Source organism: Puntigrus tetrazona, chromosome 20, assembly GCF_018831695.1.
Source record: "Puntigrus tetrazona isolate hp1 chromosome 20, ASM1883169v1, whole genome shotgun sequence".
NCBI lineage: Eukaryota > Metazoa > Chordata > Actinopteri > Cypriniformes > Cyprinidae > Puntigrus > Puntigrus tetrazona.
This window is the reverse complement of record NC_056718.1, coordinates 16,523,881-16,546,624: the sequence shown is the minus strand read 5'-3', so window position 1 is coordinate 16,546,624 and position 22,744 is coordinate 16,523,881. Positions and strand designations below refer to the sequence as shown.

General features: G+C 39.4%; 1 protein-coding gene across 10 annotated transcripts in view; it reads left to right on the top strand.

Moving 5' to 3' along the window:
• The window catches only part of sash1a (SAM and SH3 domain containing 1a), a 169,697-nt gene that overhangs the window by 143,515 nt on the left and 3,438 nt on the right, over positions 1-22,744 (top strand). For 4 of the 10 annotated variants that reach the window (XM_043219905.1, XM_043219906.1, XM_043219909.1 and 1 more), the window contains 16 exons: positions 344-394; positions 613-662; positions 5,221-5,258; positions 5,557-5,643; positions 5,770-5,882; positions 7,341-7,442; positions 10,659-10,791; positions 11,351-12,291; positions 13,505-13,576; positions 13,732-13,869; positions 14,517-14,649; positions 15,131-15,300; positions 17,065-17,274; positions 17,838-17,988; positions 18,086-18,214; positions 20,490-21,457. In XM_043219905.1, coding sequence (XP_043075840.1) covers positions 344-394; positions 613-662; positions 5,221-5,258; positions 5,557-5,643; positions 5,770-5,882; positions 7,341-7,442; positions 10,659-10,791; positions 11,351-12,291; positions 13,505-13,576; positions 13,732-13,869; positions 14,517-14,649; positions 15,131-15,300; positions 17,065-17,274; positions 17,838-17,988; positions 18,086-18,214; positions 20,490-21,457 — 3,486 coding nt within the window. The remainder of the gene's footprint in view (positions 1-343; positions 395-612; positions 663-5,220; positions 5,259-5,556; positions 5,644-5,769; positions 5,883-7,340; positions 7,443-10,658; positions 10,792-11,350; positions 12,292-13,504; positions 13,577-13,731; positions 13,870-14,516; positions 14,650-15,130; positions 15,301-17,064; positions 17,275-17,837; positions 17,989-18,085; positions 18,215-20,489; positions 21,458-22,744) is intronic. The other 6 variants (XM_043219911.1, XM_043219913.1, XM_043219915.1 and 3 more) reach the window with 4 other exon arrangements.

The window sequence follows — 22,744 nt, the reverse complement described above, 5'->3', positions numbered from 1 at the left end:
AGTGCTTTCCAACCCTGAGATTATTTTGGTGTTATATTTTGACAATGCTACTTGTATGGCAAGTTGCTGATCGACAGTGTTGGCTTGTACCAGGGTTCATGTTTGCTGTATTTCCAGTAAGTTTAGATCTTTCCACATGTTAATGTTTTTTTTGCTCTGTTGTGCAGCTGCACAGGACCAGCGGGTTCAGTGCGCCTCAGGTGATTTGCGTTGGGGGCAGAGGGTGTGGCTTTCTTAATAACAAGACAAGCTCTTGGCATATGGGTGTGTGGCCCTACATTAGCAGCAGTGCGTGTTTGTGTGTCCTTGTTCCTAACCTCCCCTTTTTATGTGTGTTTTTCAGGAAAAAGCAGACACCAGCTTCAACTCTTCACAGCTACGCTCAGACATCCAGGTCAGTCGACCCACAATGCTGTGCATATGTTTTCAGACATTCACACAGCTGCAGTCATAGCCATAACTCACTGTTACAACGCAACATAGTTTAATTCACAACGTCTCCATGATAAATCAGCAGATTGCATGCTCAGATTACACTGATTTGTGTCATCAGTGATTAAAATCAGTGCGTGTGTAATTGCAATAATTAACCGCAGTGTTATGTGTCCACAGGAATCGTTCGGCATCAGCAGTGAGGTGTCCACTCCAGAGACTGAGAGAAAGTAAGAAGGTCTAAATGCACTCAGTAATGGTTAATATGCTAGATGTGTCTTGCTTTTAGAAAGGTAAACAAAACTAATGAACCAGATCTAGGATAGTTTTTAATATCTAAACCATCAGCTTAAAGGTTTACCCAAACCTAAAGGGCCAACTTGTATGTGACTGTTTACCTCTCAGATATGTGATCACACACATCAGATCTGCTCTCCATCCCCCATCTACCCCTTAGTGTAAGTTTGTGTGTGTGTGTGTGTGTGTGTGTGTGTATATAAATGGGTGTGAATTCCTCCATTTTACTTCTTCACATCTTGGTGCTTCCAGGCTTCCTTCCTTCCGTCCATTGTTCTTAGATGTTTAAGATGAAATTAACCGATTAGAGAGAGGAAGAAAGACATTCGGACCTAAGTGAGATGCAGTGAGTTTATAGTACACAAGGGTGTTAGTCAAACTGACAAAATGAACTTTATTTAGCATTATTGCTTAAATCTAACACAATGACATCATCTGTGCCCACGCAGTTGTGTAATAGTCAAAGGTCAGTTTGCTTAATTTAAAATGTATTAGTCATGTCGTGAATTTCAAAATACTACAGTTTTTGTGAAGATTAGAATTCTAAAAGGCTGATGTCAGTGAACAAACAGCGCTGTGTCTAGATACATCTCGTCAGTGTTGAGTGTTGATGTTTTTTTTGCTTTTTTTTTACTGTGTGGCTGAACAGTCCACGTGCCATGGGAAAGATTAAATTCTACCGCTGTCATCCACACTCTCTGGAGAGTAGTAGTATGCTTGGATAAATGTAAAACATGCGGAGCTGACACATGTTTCATCATTTATATGGCTCTGCGGTCCTGTGCACATGTGGATGGGTTTGAGTCGTACTCTGTTTTGTGATGAATATGACTCTAGCCTTGATTTGACAAAAGCAAGCTTAAATTGTTTTACTCAATACTTATATTTAAAAACATTGTTTGATTTTACTCTTTAACCCATTTGTTTGAATGGATTGATTAGAACAAAACATCTTCAACAAAGCTCATGTTCACCTGCCTTTACTTTTCAGTGCATTGCCCACATCTCAAAATACAATCAACAACCGATATTAAAATGACGATCTGTCACTATTCCATTTCATTATGACTTTAAGCATTACGAGAAGCAGATTTTAATCTTTCCCCTTTTGATATCTAAGCAGAAGTGTTTGCCATATCATAATATTTGTCATAATCACAATATGATTTTTCTGCGGCCCTATTTCATGTCCTATTCTTTAGAACTGTCTGTAACATTACATTATCAGCACAGTGCCATACCGGACAAAACAGTCTTTGCCAGACTACCCAGACTTCCTGTCTATATGATTAGAAGAAGCCTTGGCCTCCAGAAAGGCTGTTCATGCTGAACAGCAAAGAACCCGATAACAGTGAGAGTGTGTGTGTGCGTGTGTGTGCGTGTGTGTGCGTGGCGCAACTGTGTGTTTAGAAGCTCCTTCATTCTTATGTTGCCAGAGACTTCCTATGAATACATGCTACTATGTTTCTACTTCAAATAAATTGTTCATTTGAACTTCCTATTAATTAAAGAATATATAATTTGTTCTTTAAGAAGAGTAAGCTATGATAATAACAATGTTAAATAAAAACATTCTACATTAATAATGATAATAAATACCAAATCAGTAACTGGGTACAGAAAAAATGTATGTGTTTGAGTGTGTGTGTGGCTTTAAGGAAATCCCTCAAGCTCCATTTACCATGACCTCTAGTGAAGGTCATTTCCTGGACACTTCCTTTGCGATCTTTTGTATGTGTGTTTTTGTGCTCAAGCATGTTCTGAACTCCAAAGCCAGGTGTAAGGAAGCAAACCAACCAACCGAGCGATCGCGGGACACCAGGTGCACCCTGGGATAGCAGTGTTCCTCTTCATCAGCAGTTTGACTAGAGGAAAGAGGAAGTCCGACCACTCCCAGCTCTGAAAGAACAGTGAACATACATCACTGTAGTGATGAGAACTACATGCTGTTCCTCTTAATAGTTAAAAACATGTTGGCATAATAATATGACAGTCCAGTTCTGATAATTCTGATAACAGTCATACAAAGACATTATCGATATCATGACTACTTACTCTCAGGTTATTAAAATTAGTCAAACATAGAGATTTATGTAGTTAGAGAGGAAGTCAAAACACTAAAGTAGGTTGAATCAGACTTTTTAATTGCATCTGAGTGGTTGAAAACAGCAGTTGCTGCCCAAAATTGTTTCAAATTGACAAACTACAAATTAAACCAAATTACTTTGTTACTATGGTTACAGACATCATCCATCTGTTGCTTCTTTTAGTAAATACAGTCGTCCATCCCAAACATTTCTCATTTTAAATTGAAGGACACAGTTAAAGCATGTGGAGAAAGTAAATATTTCAGAGTGAAGTGTTCTTCCGTCACATTCTCTGAATAACAATCTCAGCAAGCCAAGGATTTCTCTGGTAGTAGATAGTGGACATGACAGTTACTTTCAGTAAAGGAATGCAGCCAGCAGGGCTTAAATTCTGCTAGACACACACCAGTAAAGACACAAGACACCCTGCGAAATGAGAGAAAGAAACTGACGGACTGTAACATGCTTGTATTGTATGCCGGTCACACTGTGCTCTCACACATACAGCTCTGTCAATAGCAGAAATCCTGAATGGAGCCTAATTTAGTGAGCTGCTGTTCAATAGGGCCTTTTTAGCATGAGATGCAGTTAGCATACAAGCAGGAAGAATCCCTTTGGATTCTGTGTGGGGTGAATAAGAGGTTAAACAGAGAAAGTTTGTGTTGCCATGGCAGCATAATGATATGATAATTCAGGGAGGCCTCCGTCATGCCTTGTGTATCAAACACACAATTGGGTAAAAGAGCAGCGTTGACGTCTTTATTTGGTCAGAGTGCAGTGGACGTCCCGAAATATGCAAGATACATTTTCGCAGTTCTTGTAATGACTTGTAACATCTGACCTGACACTAAACACACGCACACTGTCCTCTTGGGTGTGTGTACATACTGATAGCTTTAGCAGTGAGAATGTCATGTATTTGGGACACATGGACAGCAGATGAAAAGCATACACGCACGCAGCCGTAATGATTTAAACACAAGTGACTGGTAAAAACCCTGTCTTCTGTCTTCCTGTGGAGAAAACCAGACTGAAGCACATAGGTGCACGCTAGTCTGCGAGTGTATGCATACATGCCCGTGCCAGTGTTTACTTTAGTGCAGACTAGATTGAGATTGTTTTCTTAACCCAAGGATGAGCGAGAATCCACTACTCAAATAAGAAAACCACAACACATAGACTTGCAAACTTGCATTCATGTCCTCATCTGCAGAACAAACACTCGTTTGAGGCAGAATGTTTTCTTCTCCCTCTGTGTTTTGGGTTTTGTTGACGGTCGGCTCAGTTCAGATGTTTCCTCTCACTGGCAGTTAACACATGGCCTAGATTCTCACAGGATTTTACAACCAAGCGAATGATCTAAATCACATGACCAATGGGAATGTAAACACCTGGATATTTTCCCAAATCAGGATGGCATGTCCAGTTGTTCTGTATGAAAAAGAAAATTTTATTGTATTGTTAGGTTGCTTATATCCACACACACACACACACACACACATTTCTGTTCAAAGGTTTTGGGTCAGTAAAAAATGTAGCTTTAACTGTTTTCAACTTTAATAATAATGATATTGAATGATTTCTGAGGGATTTTTTGACATGAAGACAGGAAATGGTGGCTGCAAGTGTAATTTTGCCATCACAGGACAAAATTGCTTATGTTAAAACAGAAAATATATTTTTAAATTGTAATATTTTTTCACAATATTGCTGTTTTGTATTGTATTTTTGATGATGCAAAAAATGCACCCTTGATGCATAGGAGACGAAAACACTTAGTCCAGTGTACATGCAGTTTTTGTAGTAATAAAATACATTAATTGGACGCATGCCAATGAATGTGTTTGTCCATCCCAATTAGTTGCATAAAGTCATCTGTTTTGGCAAGTAAATATATTAATGTGTATGAGAATTTCAAAGGTGATGTGTCTCTATTAGAGTTTGATTAGGCCAAATTTATTTCATCAGCATTAATCGGATGACTGTGGAATCTAGTATGTTCATCCTTTGACTCCGTAAATTAGAAAAAAGCTCTGGTTAAGCTTTAGTGTTAAATTTGTTATTTTAGTATTCTCCAAGGGCACTGTGCCTCAGAGGAGCGAAGTGGAAATATAAACATACAGTGTCTGTCCTGTGGTTGTTTCTGTTCCCTTTTTGTCCCTCTCTCACTTTCTGTCTAACTCATCTTGTTTAGCTGCATCTCCAGAGCCTCTCTCATCTGTGCCCTGTGAGCCTCAGGAGCCTGACATGTGCTCTGTGATCAGCACCACACTGCCCTCTACTGCCTCAAATCATAAAAATCTCTCTGTACATTTGGTTAACACAAATCCAGCTGCCACTGGAAATGTGAAGAGTTTTATCAAACACATCCTAATTCTTTTTTTTTTTTTTTTTTTTTTATCAGAATTCCTCTGCACAAATCCAGCTCTGAAGATGGATCAGGTATGCGTTTCATTATGAAAACTGTTATTTTGATAATCTTTCTGGTGGTTTTGAGGTTTTATAGAATTATTTGGATTTATAGCAGACTGCAATGTTCTGGTGACAGGGTTATCTGTAACAGACATCTACAAACTCTCTGTTTGTAGATGTCTGTTTTGTAGATGGGCAGATGTATAGATGACGGATAACAACAGAGTCCATTCTTTTGCTCAAGCTTTGTAAAGGAGTGTTGTTTGTACACACTGGTTGTACAGTGAATGATTTTGATGGTCCTGATTTCTCCTCTCTTCACATACAGGAAAGTGGGACAACAAGAAAAAAAACAAATCCTTCTGGCAGAACTTTCGAAAGTCACAGAAAGGGGTCACAAGGCAAACGTCAAAAGGTAATGAAAACGTCATGACTTTTTCGTTTTCGTTTTGTTTTTATTTTTAAGGGACACCATATGAGAGAAAAGAGATTTTGACATTTTGAAAACATGATTTTGACCTTTGACCTTTTGACTCTTCAGGAGAGGACATTGGCTATGTGGCCAGTGAGATCACTATGAGTGATGAAGAACGGATCCAGCTAATGATGATGGTGAAAGAGAAGATGATTACAGTGGAGGAGGCACTGGCACGGGTAAACACATCATCCACAAAAATAATACAAAAGAGCTTTGCTGGTGTGCGTACCTTCATGTTTACTAACCGTACTTACCTAAACTTCCTCCAAATGCACATACACACACTTACATACACATACATACATTCGTACTGACCCTGCATCTGAGAGCTGCAGTAGATTTCTTAGTGCGAATCATGTTTTGCTGAGTTTAAGGAGAGTCTTTGGTGTCTGCTTTCTGACGTAGGGTTAGCTGGGATTGGTTGGATTGGTTTCCTCTGTTCTTTTTCACTGTTTAGGTGTGTTGGATGATAGTGGGTCTCTTTCTTTCCTCTGTCATTTTGTTTTGAGAACATGATAATGATTAATTATCATCTGATAATGAACCTAATGGATGACTGTAGAATGTGGCTTTCTTCTCTCCACAAGGCTGACATTGATTCCTTTAACCAACATGGTTTTCTACATTCTTTAAAGTCTCTTCCGCTCCCGTTCTTTCTCCTTTGGCCTTGTAGTTGATTTGTCTATGTAATGCGTGGTCTTGATTGACTGGATCTTTGAATCAATGCCAAGCCTTTGTGGATAGTTGCCATCATCATACATGCTGTAAGCATGCATGAACATGTGTCTGTCCTCTTGTTTGTATAAATGCAAATGTATGCAAATGTATTTTTTTCCAAAATTAATGTGGCTTTACTTGTTCTGTGTTCTTTGTCTTTTTGTGGTATCTTTGTGTGTCCAAGGACGTCATGCATCCTTCTTGTTTTTTATTTTTCACAACTTTTTTAGATTGTCTAGTAGTTTATAGTGAAGCATTAAAATAATGGACCTGGAATCAACCAATGACCATTATGCCTTTTTATTGTATGAAAAATACAAACGTTGACATTTTGTATTTTCCATTGGGGAATCTTTTTTGCTATTTCTTACCCACGTAAGAAGTAAAAAACATTTTAACCTAAAAGCTTAATTTTAATAAAACACATTTAATAAATTATATTATTCATATATACATAGAATAAATTCTAAAAATCTACAAATAAAAGTAACTAATTAATGTCCAACAGCCTACAAATACACAGCCATGCATAAGTTTGGGTCTGTTTTTTCACTTGTTAAAAGAGTTTCTAATGTAAGTCTCTCATGCTCACTAAGCATTTATTAAAATAAAAATACTATTGTGAGATATCTGTTGAAATACATTTTAAAATGTTATTTATTTGTGATTTAAAGCTGAATTTTCAGCTTATAGTTTATGAACACAAATCCCAGATTGAATGGACATGACGTTTCTGTTTTGTGCCTGTCTTTTTTAGTGTGTTTTGCTTTTGACTGTTGTGTGGTGTGTGTGTGTGTGTGTGTGTGCGTGTCTACATGGTTGTATGGGGTTTTCTCTGACTCTATTTCTGTAACAGATAGGGTGTGTGAGTGTAAGGGCAAGGGGGGCGGCTCTCTTTGACCTCTTGTTCTCCATAGTTAAAGGAATATGAGAGGAACAGACAGTTGAGCAGCAGTACAGACACAGCAGAGTGGACTGATGGATCCAGTCCCCCTGTTAACCTCTCCTCCGTCTACAATGTAAGTACATTATTAAACCACCCAGACTGTAGACCTGAGTGTATATAGGGCGTGTTTACAACATAACATCATTCAAACACATCAAAGTTTATTTTCTCACAGCAGTAAGTGTTAGTAATGTCTCTCACTGTACTGACTGATGTCTTTTGTGTGTGTGTGTGTGTCTATGGAGTTAAATTTCTGCAGACCACACTAGTGACATTGTGGTTTATAAACTCAGGCAGTGGCAGTCCTTACATCACCCCAGTTCATCCCCTTCCCTGCTATAACCACACCAAAACACACTTTAATTTGTTAGAAACTGTAGGACTGGAGTCATGTCATATCTCATCATCACATATTTTTTACAGTACAATTGATTTCTATTGAGGTGAAACTAAATTCTAAATCAGTGTAAGCAAGTGATCTGAAAGCTGTTTGCATGGAGATGATGGTGCTGTAATGATCATCTGGCACTGGCGGCTCGCTGTTAAACCTGTAGTGTTGATGCAATTTCTACTTGGCTTGATGTGTAGGCACACTCAATATCCCCTGTTGATGAGGTTATAATGTGCGTCTCAACTGAAGAGTGATATGTGGCCATTTCTGCCTCCCCAGCCTTTTCTTCTGCTCTGAAAACAACAGTTGGATATGTCACACTACTTTGGATCTTGTTGCTATTACAAGAGTATGCTTTGCATAGACCGTATATGTGCCTGTGCAGCGTTGTGTGAAGGGGTTAAAGCCTAGACAGGTTTGGTAACAGTGGATTTAGTTTGCCCTCTTGGAGAAATAAACTGCCAGTACACAAATATACACACAGTTATCATGGAAACTCTGAGCAGCTTCTGGAAGTAAACATACACCTCCTTTTCTAATGGTCAACAGCTAAGCTGTTTTTGCAATGGTTTTTGATGTTAACAAACCACAGCACTGCTTCGCTCAGCGCTTAAAGCTAAAGAATGACTCACTCTGCCCAGCAAAGCCTTATGTCCGCTGAGAGGAGTCATTGCCCGTCCTATGCTTTCTGTGCATCTGTGTTGTTTGTTTGTGTGTGTGTGTGTGTGTGGTCAATGTCATTTCATGTCCAAAAGGATTAAATTAGAGGAAATTGAAGACCTGTTTATAACTGACTTCTGATGGATTTGAGGAGAATTCTAAAAACCGCTGTTGTGGGTAAAGAATTACATTTTTATTTATTTAGATTAGATTTTTAAGAATTTGTAGGAAAATTATTTGTGATGGAAGGTGATCTTCTTGCAAAAAAGGGGGGTTACTTTCATGAGCTTAACTTTAAGTGAAATATGACCGAGACATTTGTTCGTGAAATTCTCCATTTGTACTGTTTTACCCATTATAGCAAAAGGAAAGGAAATGAGGTAAGCAAATCTTATTCATACAAAGACCCTGTATCTCTGAGCCCCTGGGGGTGTTTCTGAAACACACACACTCTCACTCACGCACATTTCCTCTTGCCTGTCTCTACCACACATCAGCGTGTGCAAATTGAATCTCTGCGTTTGAATGAGAAAATGGATTTCTGTAGGAATCTTGGCCCCTGGGTTGATGATTTCCTATTTATAAATGGAAATGGGTCAGTCCTAGTCTGCGAACGGTTAAACCGTCGGGCACAACTCTCTCTGGGGATGCCGCTGATCTGAGCTCAGTTTAACGTTAATCAGAACACTGAGAGCTCGCTGTGTATGCACAGGGTTCCCCTGTCACAAGATCAGTATAGTGACCCATCAAGGCTCCACCGAAGTGAGCTGATCTGGGGTCAGTATTAGTAGCCGTTGTCACAGAGGATGTACTATATCTGTATATGAATGTACTGCAGTCAGACCAGCCTTTCTTCTCTCTGGCCCACATTCCTTTTCTCCTCTGAAGACCATTAAGGATGTTCAGGGGTCATATGGCAGACCTCACAATGTTTCCGGACACACAAGCTCACGCCTTTTGCCACAGACACTCCCCTGCCTACAGATATTGCAGAGTTTTCTTCAAAAAACTGTTTACAGTTTGAATTTGTCTTGCGCGGAACGTTGCGTTGCGATTTTTGCATGGGCTGCTAACATCTAACCTACAGGAAACTACTCCCGGTAGGAGCACAGCTAGACTCACTTTTGCAAGTATTCTATTTTTATTACTTTTTTTTCTTTCTTTCTGTCTTTCTTTCTTTTCTTTCTTTCTTTTTCTTTCTTTCCTGCCCTGTTCGTTTAAAAATAGATTTTGGTTAACTTGGTGATTGGGATTTGAGCAGCCCTTAAGTCCTTAATGAGATTGTCCAGGCATTATTTTCTTCATATGGGTGTTTTTGATTATTATGTAAATTAGTTTTTCTGCTCTATTTCTCTGAATATGCTTTTGAAACCGTTCGAGCAGTATTATTAGCCGTGTGTTCAACTATATTTCTATGATCACAGTGACTCTTCTTTTTGAAAGATAGAAATCTACTTGAATGATTAGGAAAGATTACTCAATGCCTATGGTGAACCATTAAGATTTTGTGTGTGCATGTGGTTGAAATTTAGAATTTCCAGTAACAGATCACATTCAACCTCAGTGATTTAGTGGAACACTTAAGTGTGTGGTGTGTTGGGGTACACTGATACAATTGCCCATCACTGATATTAGTCAAAACAGTTCAGGCTCTCCTGATGGTTTAAAAACAGTCTGTGGTTAGAGCAGATTATATCCTTTATTTAAAAAATAGCATGTCATCCCGTAATGTGGTGTACTTTTGCAGTAAACAGATTTTTTTGTGTGTGTGTTTTTTGCAATTTGCAAGTTTGGGATTTAGGTAGAAGGGATTAAAGAGGCTTTCTATTTGTGTATCAGAGGTTTCAGTATCATACATGATGTGTTAACTGTGAGGTCAGATGTTTGTTTGGGGGAGTGATCCGGTCATAAATCATCTCAGCAGTGTAGGCCCTATCTGAATTATTCATATGGACTAAGGAAATGATTTGTTCCACCACAAATGTTCACTCATAACCAGCTGTTATGTTCAAAAACAAGACTTTTAAGTGTTTTTCCTGGACATAAAATTTCATAACATGTAACTCCATATTGCATTAAGTCATGTCCTTAATATCAAAAGCCCATCCTAAAAATTCCATAATCTGTCCATACCAGTTGAAACCATCATTTTCTTTTTTATGTATGTCTGCATGAAAGGAAATATTTTATGTTTGTAGGTGGTGATATAAAACTGAAGTTGAGTTTTTTCCTCTCTAGTCTGTGGAGCAGTCAGATGATGAGCAGGAGGACTCAGTGAAATTCAAGAGGCTTCACAAGCTGGTCAACTCGACTCGACGTGTTCGCAAGAAGCTAATTAAAGTGGATGACAGCAAAAGACATGGCTCACAAGGTAGCTGGAAAGGATTTGTTCTTATGGCAATAGCTTAGTTTTGTTTTTTATTTTAATATTACGTTTTTTGTTTTTGGGGTTTTTTTTTCAGCAAATTTTAACATTTATTTCTCATTAGCTCAAGTTTGTTTTTTTTAATTTAAATATTTAGGGGTTTTTTTTGTTTGTTTGTCTTTTTTGTTTTTTTAAGCACATCTCAAATCCATTTCTCATGCTGCACATATTTTTGCCATTTTATATTTAATTTACAATACCATTCAAATGTTTGGGGTGAATAGAATATTAAGATAACAGTATTTCTATTCTTGAAGCATGCATTAAAAGTGACAAAGACAATGATAATGTTACCAAAGATGTGCATTTCAAATAAATGTTCTTTAGCAAACTGTTCTTGTGAAATGTTCTCACATTAACTTTTTTCCTAATGGTTTTCTGACATGAAATATTTGAAAATATTCATCAGCTTAATAGTACTGGTCAGAATGCATGTCTAATTTTATCTTTATTTGATATAAATTATTTATATAAAGGTTTTCATTTTGATCTTTTTTTTCTGCAGATTCACTCAGTCTGGATGCAGCTCCCTTATGTGATGACATAAATGCTCTGTATGCAGAAATCCACAAGAAGCCAGCCCAGTGCACAGACTCTTCTTTGTCCTCTCTTGCCCAAGAGCAGCTCTCTCTGGATGGGGACACGGACAGCCTAACCACCTCGCCTTCCACCAGTAGCCTTGATGCCTGGAAACCTGCTCACAAATTAGTGAAGACCCCCGGCACACATCCCCACGGCCTGATCCGCCCTCCGCGGAAGAGTAGTGCTGGATCTGGACTGGGTGTAGTGGGGGGTAGTGGCTCCTCTTTCTCCGAATTGGAGGGTTTGGGAGACGACAATGCTAAAGTCTCCCGCTCGGCTACAGACGGAGAGATGAGGAAGGCCTTGTCATCTCTATCACATGGGGTAAGTACCGACAGCGTCTACGCTTTTTATGGCCTCACTAGGCCCCGCCCAAAGCCGCACCCCCTTCTGGTGTCTTTAGATGACATTAACAGCACCAAACGGCCACCGGTCTCCGTGTGGCAGCGCAATAAGCCTGACCCAAACTACGCATACTCCACCAAGCACCTGCTCTACCAACGTTCCTGCAACACTCAGAAAACCATCGCTCCCTCTTCCACCTTGCCCCCTTCCCCACCCACCCGTGAGCTTCCACTGGCCAGGGAGAAGGGAAAGAGCTGTGGGAGTGGAGTAGTGGGCAGCTGGCTGTTTCCACCGAGGCGCCTGAAGGGAAGGACAGCGGTTAGTGAGCTCAACATCACCTACGTGGTGGAACGCAGCCTGTATGGCCACTTGAACTGGACTGGGCTGGTTAGGCCCGTCACGCTGAGCAAAGCAGACAGACGTTGGCTCCTAGAAGACGAAAGAGATGCGAACAGGAAGTGGGCATCAAGCATGGATCGTTGCACCAAGCGAGTTCTCTTACGCATCCAGCAGAAGTCTGTGAGTGTGCCGGAAGAGCAGATCTACAGTGCCCCCTGCTGCACTGGAGGAACAGGCTGCTGCAAAGCTGCAGAAGAGAATTGCAATAGGGTACAATTTAGAGACAGACTGCTTGAGTTATATTATATATATATAACACCAAGTCTAATACTGAAATATGAATTGTGCTGTCATAAAATGCATTCTGTCAATTCACCCATCTCTGGGATGATTATTAAAGCTAGAAACCCCTTACACTGTCAGTTAGACCTCAGCTCCTCTCATTACTGTAGACTTGTGTTACTGCAGTACAGAGTCAAAATTTTATAATCTAAGAAAGGTGTAGAAGAGAAAAAGAATGTGAGAGCACCTCAAGTCTTATCTTTCCCCATGCTGAGCTTCTCTCCTTTCATTTCTTGATTGACTTTTTCTTCGTGTAGCCAGTCATGTGTGTCAGAGCATAATTGAAACTCTCAGTCCTTCAGAGACAGTGCAGAGTGGTAGAAGAAGAAAATAAATAATATGGAGTTCCTTCTGCAGCTTTGTAGAGTCTGTCGTCTGCGGATCCTCGTCGTCATTCATAGTGAATGTGAACATGACCGTGATCTTCATCAGTGAAATCTTTCATCCATTTTGGGTTGGAAATGCCTCTTTTAGCCTAGGCATGAATGCTGTATTTTTTTTGTATGTGCTACTCTCTTTTATTGAGATTTTTTTTTTCTTTTAAAGTGCATGATGTTATTCCATGCAATATGCATCAGTGTCTCATACTATAACATTTGATCTTTATTTTTTATTTTTTATTTTGAAATGAATTTCGCTTTGTAAAACGTTTCAACAAAATGTCATAAAATGAAAAGCCAGTTTATTTAAATTTAATGCATCACTTGCATTTGAGCAGTTTAAGATGTTGCCTCAAGTCAGATTACATTTGTTTTTTGTTTCTCATTATTTTTTCAGTACCAATTTTCAGTTTGTTCGTCGGATTTACAAGAAAGCAATGGTTTATTTACATAACGCTAAACAACTCCTGAAAGAATTTATTTTGAGTTAAATAGGAAATCAGGTCATACCATGAACTATTTCTTTTGGCAGCTCGTCATTTTAAAAAGTGTGGTTTCCATTATAAAGAGCAGCATGAATCATTGAGACTCTTTGTGAATCGTTTTAAATGACTCTCTAAATGTATTCATTTGCTTGTGAATTGAGGGTAATTATGTCTTTTTCTTCACAGAGAACGTGTAGCTTTGGAGGATTTGACCTGTCTAATCGTTCTCTCCATGTGGTCAACACGACCGAGCCTAGTGTGAGTACACATGCGCTCTTTCCCTCGCTTCCTCTTGATTTCAGCTCTCATATGCAGCTGCAGTGTTTGTGATCCAATTGTGTAGATCAGCTGGCTTTCAGTATGCTTAATCGCTCGCTCTCTCTCTCTCTCTCTCTCTCTCTCTCTGGCATTAGGAGCAGGAGGCTCTGTACAGGGACTCTGTGAAATCTCCCACCACATCCCGTATCTCTCTAGGAAAGAAAGTCAAGTCTGTAAAAGAGACTATGAGGAAACGCATGTCAAAGAAATATGCCGGGTCTCTCTCTGAACAGGTACCCTCACAGATGCCCATGTGCTTGCTTCAACTGTGCTGAGTTATGTGCTTTATAGCAGGCTCGTTCAGAGGTGAGACCCTGTCTTTACTCCAGGGGGAAGTAGCACATGTGTGCCCCACTTTCTGTGTTTCAAACCAGGGTCAAACATCTCTTTATGTAGCCTAGAGCTTGGATACAAGCTCAGTCCGATTAAACACACGCATACTCCCTGGCAGTGTTGAATGCACGCTCGCTGCCATGTATGCACATGCTGTTGAAAATGCGTTTGTCTTAAAAAAGCAGCTTTGGCTTTAGTTACAATTGAGGAAAGAGTTTTTCTGTATAGCGTCATCTCTTTTAGCATGTTTAATGTAGAGCTCTGGGTATGTATTTGTTGAGCTCATCTGCGCAAAGAGAACTTTATGTGCCAACGCAATGTCTCGCTCCCTGTCATCATGTTATGTTGTAGTGCCACCTAGTGTCAGCTTGGTGTAATTACTTTGCTAAAGTAGAGCTTTAGTCTCACAGCAGTGCTGCAATTAACTGATCTTTTTTGAGGGCTTTGTATTATATGCATCACCTGCTTTTCATCTTAGTACTTTGTACTTTTGTCTATAAATAATAATGTATTTCAATTCTCTCTTCTTTTTTTTTTCTTTGTGTAGTCAAGTCCAGATGGAACACCCAGTTGTCCTCAGTCTCCTCAGCCAGACACGGACTCTTTAGAGAAGCCCAAACTCAAGGCAGGAGGGTCTGTAGAGAGTCTGCGCAGTTCCCTCAGTGGGCAGAGCTCCATGAGTAAGTGTTTGTGGTGTGCTTGTTTTTGTGTGTTTGTGTGCAAGCAGTTCTATTGCTCGTATTAGTCTAATCTTAACACTGTGTTAAAGCCGGCATTAAATAGAAATTCACAATATATACGTTATATATATACGTTCTTATATTATTTATTAGTAATAGTAGTATACAAATCATTTAGTTCATAAAGCCCTCTTTCTTACAAGGGACTGCAAGCTTAAATTCAGATCTGCCTCCATTCCGTCCAATCAATGGGTGATGAATAGATGAATCCCTGTCCCCCTTTTTTTCATTTTTCATTGATCTGTTTCACTCTGTTATTTATTTCACAATATGTATAAAAAGATCAGTCACTACTTTAGTCTCAGTGATACATTAAATGGTTACATATAATGGTGTCTTAATGGTGCTCTTTCTGGCAGTCTGATTGATTTTTGCGTGCTGAAAGAATCCAGTCCCTTTATAATGATTGGTCTTGGCACAGGTGGACAGACGGTGAGCACCACAGACTCATCGGCCAGCAACAGAGAGAGTGTGAGGAGTGAGGATGGTGATGATGAAGAGCCTCCGTACAGAGGCCCTTTCTGCGGCAGAGCTAGAGTTCACACTGACTTCACACCCAGTCCATATGATACAGACTCACTTAAACTTAAGGTACTGAACACTTACAATTAATCCAACTCATTTGAAATGATTTTGTGTTTAATATTACTTTAAAGTAAGTAAATTTTTTATCACAGTGTGATTTAAAGGTCACACTTCTGAAAAAGCCATCAAAAACTCCAATGACATTGCAGTTGGACCGGATAAAATTCACTACCAGATTTCTGAATATTTAGCTTCTTCTGAATATCTGAATTTCAATCGCATATGGAAATCAGGAGAAGTATCGGTTCTTTGGAAAGAAGCAACTGTTATACCAGTACCTAAACCAGGAACAATTATTGGCCAATAGCCTTAACCAGCTGCCTATGTAACACCATCTAACAAATAAAATGTGGATTTAGATGAGGGAAAAGCACATTTGACCATCTTATAAGATTGGAATCTATTGTATGTGACGATTTTATAAAGAAAGAACATGTAGTGGTGTTATTCTTCAGAAAAAGCTTATGGTGCTACATGGAGATATGGTATTTTAAAAGATTTATAAGATATGGGTTTTAGGGGGTATTTACCCATTTTTATTTAAAATGTTATATCTAATGCTTTTTTTTGTGTTAGAGATGTATTGAATCAGAATTGCATTTATAAGAATCAGGAGTGCCCCAAGGAAGTGTACTTTCAGTAATTCTTATTAATAATAAAATTACATTAGCCCATTTGGAATTCATATAAAACCTCAATTGGAGAACACAAACATTCATTTGAACATTTTTACATCGACACATCTGTGCCCAATACCTCCCTGGAATATTAAAGAAAACAACTATTAAGATGATCCTGGCCCAGTATAAAAAAAGCAAGTAGTCATCCAGTTGATTATCAGCAGGAATGTTCTGGATATAAGGCACTGCTTGCCAACTCATGTCCCGCTGTATACAAACGGATCAAAGTCAGACAGTCATCTAGCTGCAGCAGTAGTGATTGGTTCAAAAGGCTTTGGCAAGTGCATACCTGGACAAAGTTCAATCTGTAAGAGCTGAATCTTTTGCTTTGCTTTTATCCCTGGAGCAAATAGAAAAGTCTTAAAAATGGATCATCCTACAATAATCCACGTAGTAGAGAATTTAAGATTGTTTTTTTTTTTGTTGGATACCCGGACTTATGAGATTTGCTGGCAATGAACAAAACAGCAAAAGAAGCACTCCTGTTCAATGAAACAATACAAAATACCAGCAATTGACACGAAACCTTTATTGAATCAGTGTGTTAATAATAAATGGTAAATGGAGTGGAATGAATGAATACATAACAAACTGTATGAGGTAAACCCACTACTGAACCAAGGCATACCTTTTTTATAATTGTGAAACTTGATGTGATCAGGTTGTGTATACAGAAGTCGAATTGGTCATACAAGACTCACTCATTCTTGTCTGTTAAAAGGGGAAGAGAGACCAGTCTGTGAAAGATGTTTTGACTGTAAAACATCTATTTTAATTGAATGTTCAAGTTTAAGTAATGCTAGGCAACTTTTTTTATTCAGAAAATGTCATTTTCAAAAAGAACAATTGTTTTTTTGTCATACACTAAGCTGAAAGACTATTGTTGCTTAATATTATTACATTATTACATTATTACATGTATTTTTGCACTTGTTTCTTTATATGTATATATTTAGAAATGGTTATGTAGTTGTTTTGATGTGTGTGTATGTATGTATGTATATATAATTTCAATTGTGAAACTGAGATGCCATTGTTGCTGGCATGGCATTAAATCATAAATAAATAAATCTTGTCTTTCTCTTTCAAGAGAGGAGATGTGATTGATATCATCAGCAAGCCGCCCATGGGCACATGGATGGGTCTGCTCAATAACAAGGTGGGCACATTTAAGTTCATTTATGTGGATGTGCTGGCTGAAGAAGAGGAGAAGCCCAAACGAGCGGTTCGGAGGAGGAGGAAGGGCAGGCCGCCCAAACCTAACTCAGTCGAGGAGCTTCTGGAGAGAATCAACCTGAAGGTAAGACAGGGACCACACACACAGCTATCTTTGAGATACGTACACTCTTTGAATTTCGACTGGCATATGTATAATCATCTAGCATAAATATGAGTGTGTGGCTCATCTTTAATTTTTGCTGACAGAAGAGGGTGGAGTGTGATGAGAAAATGAAAAATGGATGTTGGTGTGAAAAGATGGTCAGCTCTTGTTAAAGCAGATCAACTATGAGAAAGTGGGACGAGGTCATTTCCCCATGCCTGTTAAAAAAATGTATTTAAAGACAGACATACACACCCTTCAGACCTCCCACGAGCTCCTGCATTATTACTACTCTAAATAACATCACATTACAGACCTTACGGCTACACACAATACACACCAAGGCCACATTTTAAGCCTCATTGTGTTGTTTTAGTGTGTTCATGGACTGTAATGATAGCTGGCCGTCACAAAAGAGTTTGAAGTCTGGAAACATTCCCACACATAAATCCTACCAGGGTGGAATGGTGTATTTTTAGCTGTAAGGGTCCTACGTAGTGCTTCTGCTCTACAGGGTGTGTAATCTGTGATGTGTATTTTAGGAGCACATGCCTACATTCCTGTTTAACGGGTATGAGGACCTGGACACGTTTAAGCTACTAGAGGAAGAAGATCTGGATGAGCTCAACATCAAAGATCCTCAACACCGTGCTGTACTGATGACCGCTGTAGAGCTACTGCAGGATTACGACAGTAAGTACACACATACATGTGTCTTTATTCGTGTATCACTTGTTTCCGAAAGAAAGTGTATACATTTCCTAACTTTGTGTTTGTGTGTGTTTTGTAGGCAGCAGTGATCCGGAGCGCAGCGCCCTCTCTGGCTCTCAGGAGAAACTCCTCTGTGAGGGGCGTGGCCTCATGGCTGACTCCCCACGGGACTCTGGTTGCTACGAAAGCAATGAAAACCTAGAGAATGGTAACCAGGCGCTTGTCTAGCATCTCCATACCAACCGCTTCCACCATGTCCAGCCTAGTGTAGCAACGCCATGACACCATCCTCTCACCTCTGGGCCACGTCTCTCTCTCTGCCATGACTCAGTGTCCTAACAGCCAATGAGAACTTGTCATCACATCTGGATTTAACCCAAGCCTGTCTGTCTGTCACATCTGCTTTGCCCTGTTCTCTATCTGCTTCTCTGCTTCTAGAGGCGCTCTGTCATCATTCCTTTAACTCTCTTATCCAGACTCCTGTTTTCTTCCATTCTGTTAGAAATCGAAAAAAAAAACCTCAGCAAGTCTTGCTATTGCTAACCGATCAGAATCCATCCGCTTCCTCAGAAAGATCTAAAGAGAGACAGAATCTCAGAGAAACCAATACAAGACTTGTGCTCACAGCAGGACTTACACAGGACTATTTTGAGAATGTTCTCCATGTCAAAACCACTGCAGACTCATTTCAGACTCGGTTTAAAGTCTGTCCTCCTCTTCCCTTTACCATTTCAAGAAATATCACTCCATATTTGTGTGGTGTTTGTTGTCATATTGCACAAGTTCTTATGTGCCTAAAAAAGAAAAGACTTTATAAATACAAAATGTAGTGGATGAATCGCATACTTTTTTGAAAGTGATATTTTACGTAGATTGTTTAAAAGTAGGAGCTAATCTACTGTTTTTAAAGGATTTTATGCAAGAGAAAGCATCGTATCCCATTAACTAGTTCCAAAGAAATTAAGTGTTTAAGGATTTCACTCTTCTGTTGTCTTCTTAACCTTCTACTGGCATCTTATAACAGAAATATCAGAAATATGTGCAATCTGCCAAAATGGAAAATAAATCCATTCTGTGATCTCTAGCATTCTGGTCTGCTTGCTTTTTTTCATCTGTTTTCATCTCTTGATATTATTTTATCTGTTCCAATTACTTTTCCACTCATTTCTTGTAAGATCAGTGGTACAGAGCTTATGTTCACCATTAAGGCATGCACCATTAGATTCATTGGGATTCTGTTAAAGTTTAAAATACTTTAAATGCATCCTTAAATGCTTCTTTCATTTCCAGACCCTTTTATCATATCATTTCATCATTTATCATTTGTCATTGTCATTTATGATCTTCATTTATCTTTAGGTTTCTATTAATACTCATGTATCGTTTTATTTATTAACTCAGATTTTATATTATTAAGTTTTGTGCCTCTGTTAATCTTAAATAGTATGACTGTCAATAACTCAATGCTCAGCATTTCAAGAATATTTGATGTGGAAAATTGGCACAAAATTATGCTTTCTAAATAAATATGATCTGGATTTGTGGTTTTCTTTACTGATGTCTTAACACTCACATTTAACACTCACAACTAACCCTTAGACAACCTCTGAATTACCAACTAATGAATAAATATGTAACTGCAATATTTAACAAATTGTGCCTCTGGGTACCTGCTAAATAGTGTAACCATTAACCTGTTCAATAACATACTTTTTCATACCTTTACTTACAATGCAGATGCCAGTTCTGTTTTGCATGGTAAAAAGATAATGAAAATGTCATTTTTAACTCACCTTCATGTTGTTCCAGATCTGTATGACTAACTAACCTTTGTGGACTGAAATTGAGACATAAGCACGTTCCACAGTTCTGGAGTAACATGTCAAGTCATTTTAACAAACATTAACTCTGATATTACTTGCCTTAAAACAATATACTAAATCAGTGGTTCCTAATCACGTTCCTGGGGGCTGCCCAACACTGCACATCTCTCCTTTGACACACCCATTTCAGCTCTTGGAGTTATTGATGCACTATATACCCTTAAGGTAGTAATACCCACGCCTGAAAGAACGTGACGAAAGCTTAAATAAGAAAAATTTGCCTTTCATGCGTGTCTTGGACTTAAAGGGTAGATAAAACACCTTTGCGGATACGGTGCTGGTGACAGGCTGTTGTACTTCTGAATGTTCACATTTTTCTTATTTTCTGATAGCTTTCATCACATTCTTTCAGATTGTAGTACATGAATCACACAAAGAATAGTGCATATCATGCAAGCATGCATCAATAAAAAATTGGAAGAGCTGCACTCTCATGTGTAAAACTAAATTGCTGCAGTACTAGATCTTACTGATCATCAGTTTCACAACATCAGTGTTATTCCTAGAAACCAAAAAAAAGCAGGCCACCATCTGAAGCCTTTGAGGAAGGAATTATATGTGATCAGTGAATTTATGTGAAGGCACGGCTCTCTGTTTCAGGTAAGAGCCGCAAGGCCTCACGCCACAGCCGTGGTTCATCTGGATTTGATTGTGGGGGTGTAAAGTCTCCAGACTATCCCACTCTTCCCATGACTCACTCCACTGAAGCTCTTCAGCAGCAGGCCAAGAAGGACCGCAAGTTCCCAAAGACCTTTCTGCAACGGCCTATAAAGGGCTTCAGTCTGCGAAGCCTCGGCCTCAAGAAGGGCTCCAAAGCAGGACAGACCTCCCGCATACCGGTCAGCCGAAGCTGTGAGGAGTTGGACGGTCCCCAAGAGACCCCTGAGTCTTGGAAGCGCTCGCATTCTCTGGGGGATATACACTGGGAGCAGGCTTTCGATCAGAGGAAGGACCAGAGTTGCAGTGAGGATAAAGGCAGGCCAGAGAGCAAAAAAAAAGAAAAAGCCGGTCTTGTAGAATTAAAACTGGACCAGAGTGGCGATAAGGCTGGAAGAGAGACAGGTTTACTGCAGAGACCTATGGTTCCCACACAGCTTCCTCTCAGCCCGGTCGGTCTATTTCCTGCCGCTCAGACCTTGAACCGCCAACCGGTTTCTGCCCCAACTAGCCCTGCTCCACGGACTCACCCTAAAAAGCCACCTGTCCCACCTCCTGTGCCTGCTAAAAAGTCCAAAGAACGTCTGCCGAACGGTCTGCGCCATCCTCCGCTAGTGCTGTCCGGTTCGGTGCCAAATACACCAATTCTACCCCCAAAACCCATTTACACCCCAACCACTCCCTCTGAGACTTCCCCGTCAACCCCATTATCACCAGGTGAATCTGCAGCGGCTCTGAGTCCACCCTGGCTGTCTGACCTACCTGAATCAGCATGTCCTCAGATTCATGGAACTAAAGTCGCCCTCAGCAGGAAGATCTCCCATGCCAAAATGACTGACCTAGAGACTCTGCTGGAGGACAGGATGCACTTGGAAGGCATTGATCTCACCGAAGAGCCGTATTCTGATAAAGTAAGTCATGATTTCACCTGCCACAGTTTTCAGGAATATGCATAACATTCACAAAATGTACTCCTTTTTTGTAATCACAAAATGGTAATGTTAGACTATATGGCAGAGTTCCTTAAATCTGGCCCTAGAAGAGTTTAGCTCAAAGTCTGTTCAAGCAACCTTCCTTTAAATTTCTAGTACTTCTGAAGAACTCTGAATTAGCTTGCTCTGTTTTTTTGTTTTTTTTTTTCAATTGTGGTTGGAGCTCAACTCTTCGAGGCAGTGAAGAACTTTTTAGGGATTTGAGGAGCCCTTCGATATAGCCTAATGGACTTCATATTCTTGTGACCTCAAGTTTGCATGAATTGCATCATATGGTAAAAAGTGTGTGGAAAATGGCGGCAGTTAAAGGTTAGCAGACTAAACAAAAGCACAAAGATTAACAGTAGGGGGCTTGACTCAACCATGCCACTGTCTTTGGAAAGTCATGGCTGGGAGTATTTTTTCCTTTCATTTGCTGCTGGAAGTTCTTTTCAAATTGTCAAGAGAAATGGAAAGAAATATACATTTCAATCAGTGCTCATCCAAACACTAATTTCCACTCATCAATTTCCATATAAGAAGATGTTCCTATAGTACTATTTAGTACGTTTCTTTTGGAGTCTCTGTACAATTAATCAACTCTTTTCTTTCTCTTTTCTCTCGTTTCTATTTTTAATTGCTAAATGCGTGGTTTAGCATAGACATAACTATTGCAGATCCTGTATCGTTAAAAAGATCTTTCTGTCATGGCAGCAAAAGCAGTGGAAAAGTAGAAGGATCAGAAGGACTCGCTTGTAGTGTAATTTATAAGCAGAGCATCTTGAGTCTGGTATATCTTCTTGAGTCCTTGGTGTGTAATGTTTACGTTCATCAACAAGCCAAATGAATCCAAGTCAGTTGTTTGAGATTATCCAACACAAAAAGGTGAATAAGAGGTGAAAAATGTCCCCTCTTTAATATGAAAACACTGGAACAGTTTGTGGTTTCAGACCGCCTGGAGTTTTAGTGCTTTTTATTGGCGGCCAATCCTATTATGCCTGGACCCACAGCCTATCGGATGTCCCCGAATTGGGTATAAGAAATTGTTTGAATCTCTTTGAATAGACTTTGAATTAATAATTCAGTTAATGTTTCAGTAAGATGTTTGCAAGTTAAAGCTGATATAAATGAAATACTTTTTGGGCTCTCAGCTTGTTTGCTGTTCATTGTTTGATTTCCCTGAGGAGTGTAAACACTGTGGCGCTATCAAAACATTGCTTTGCTTGT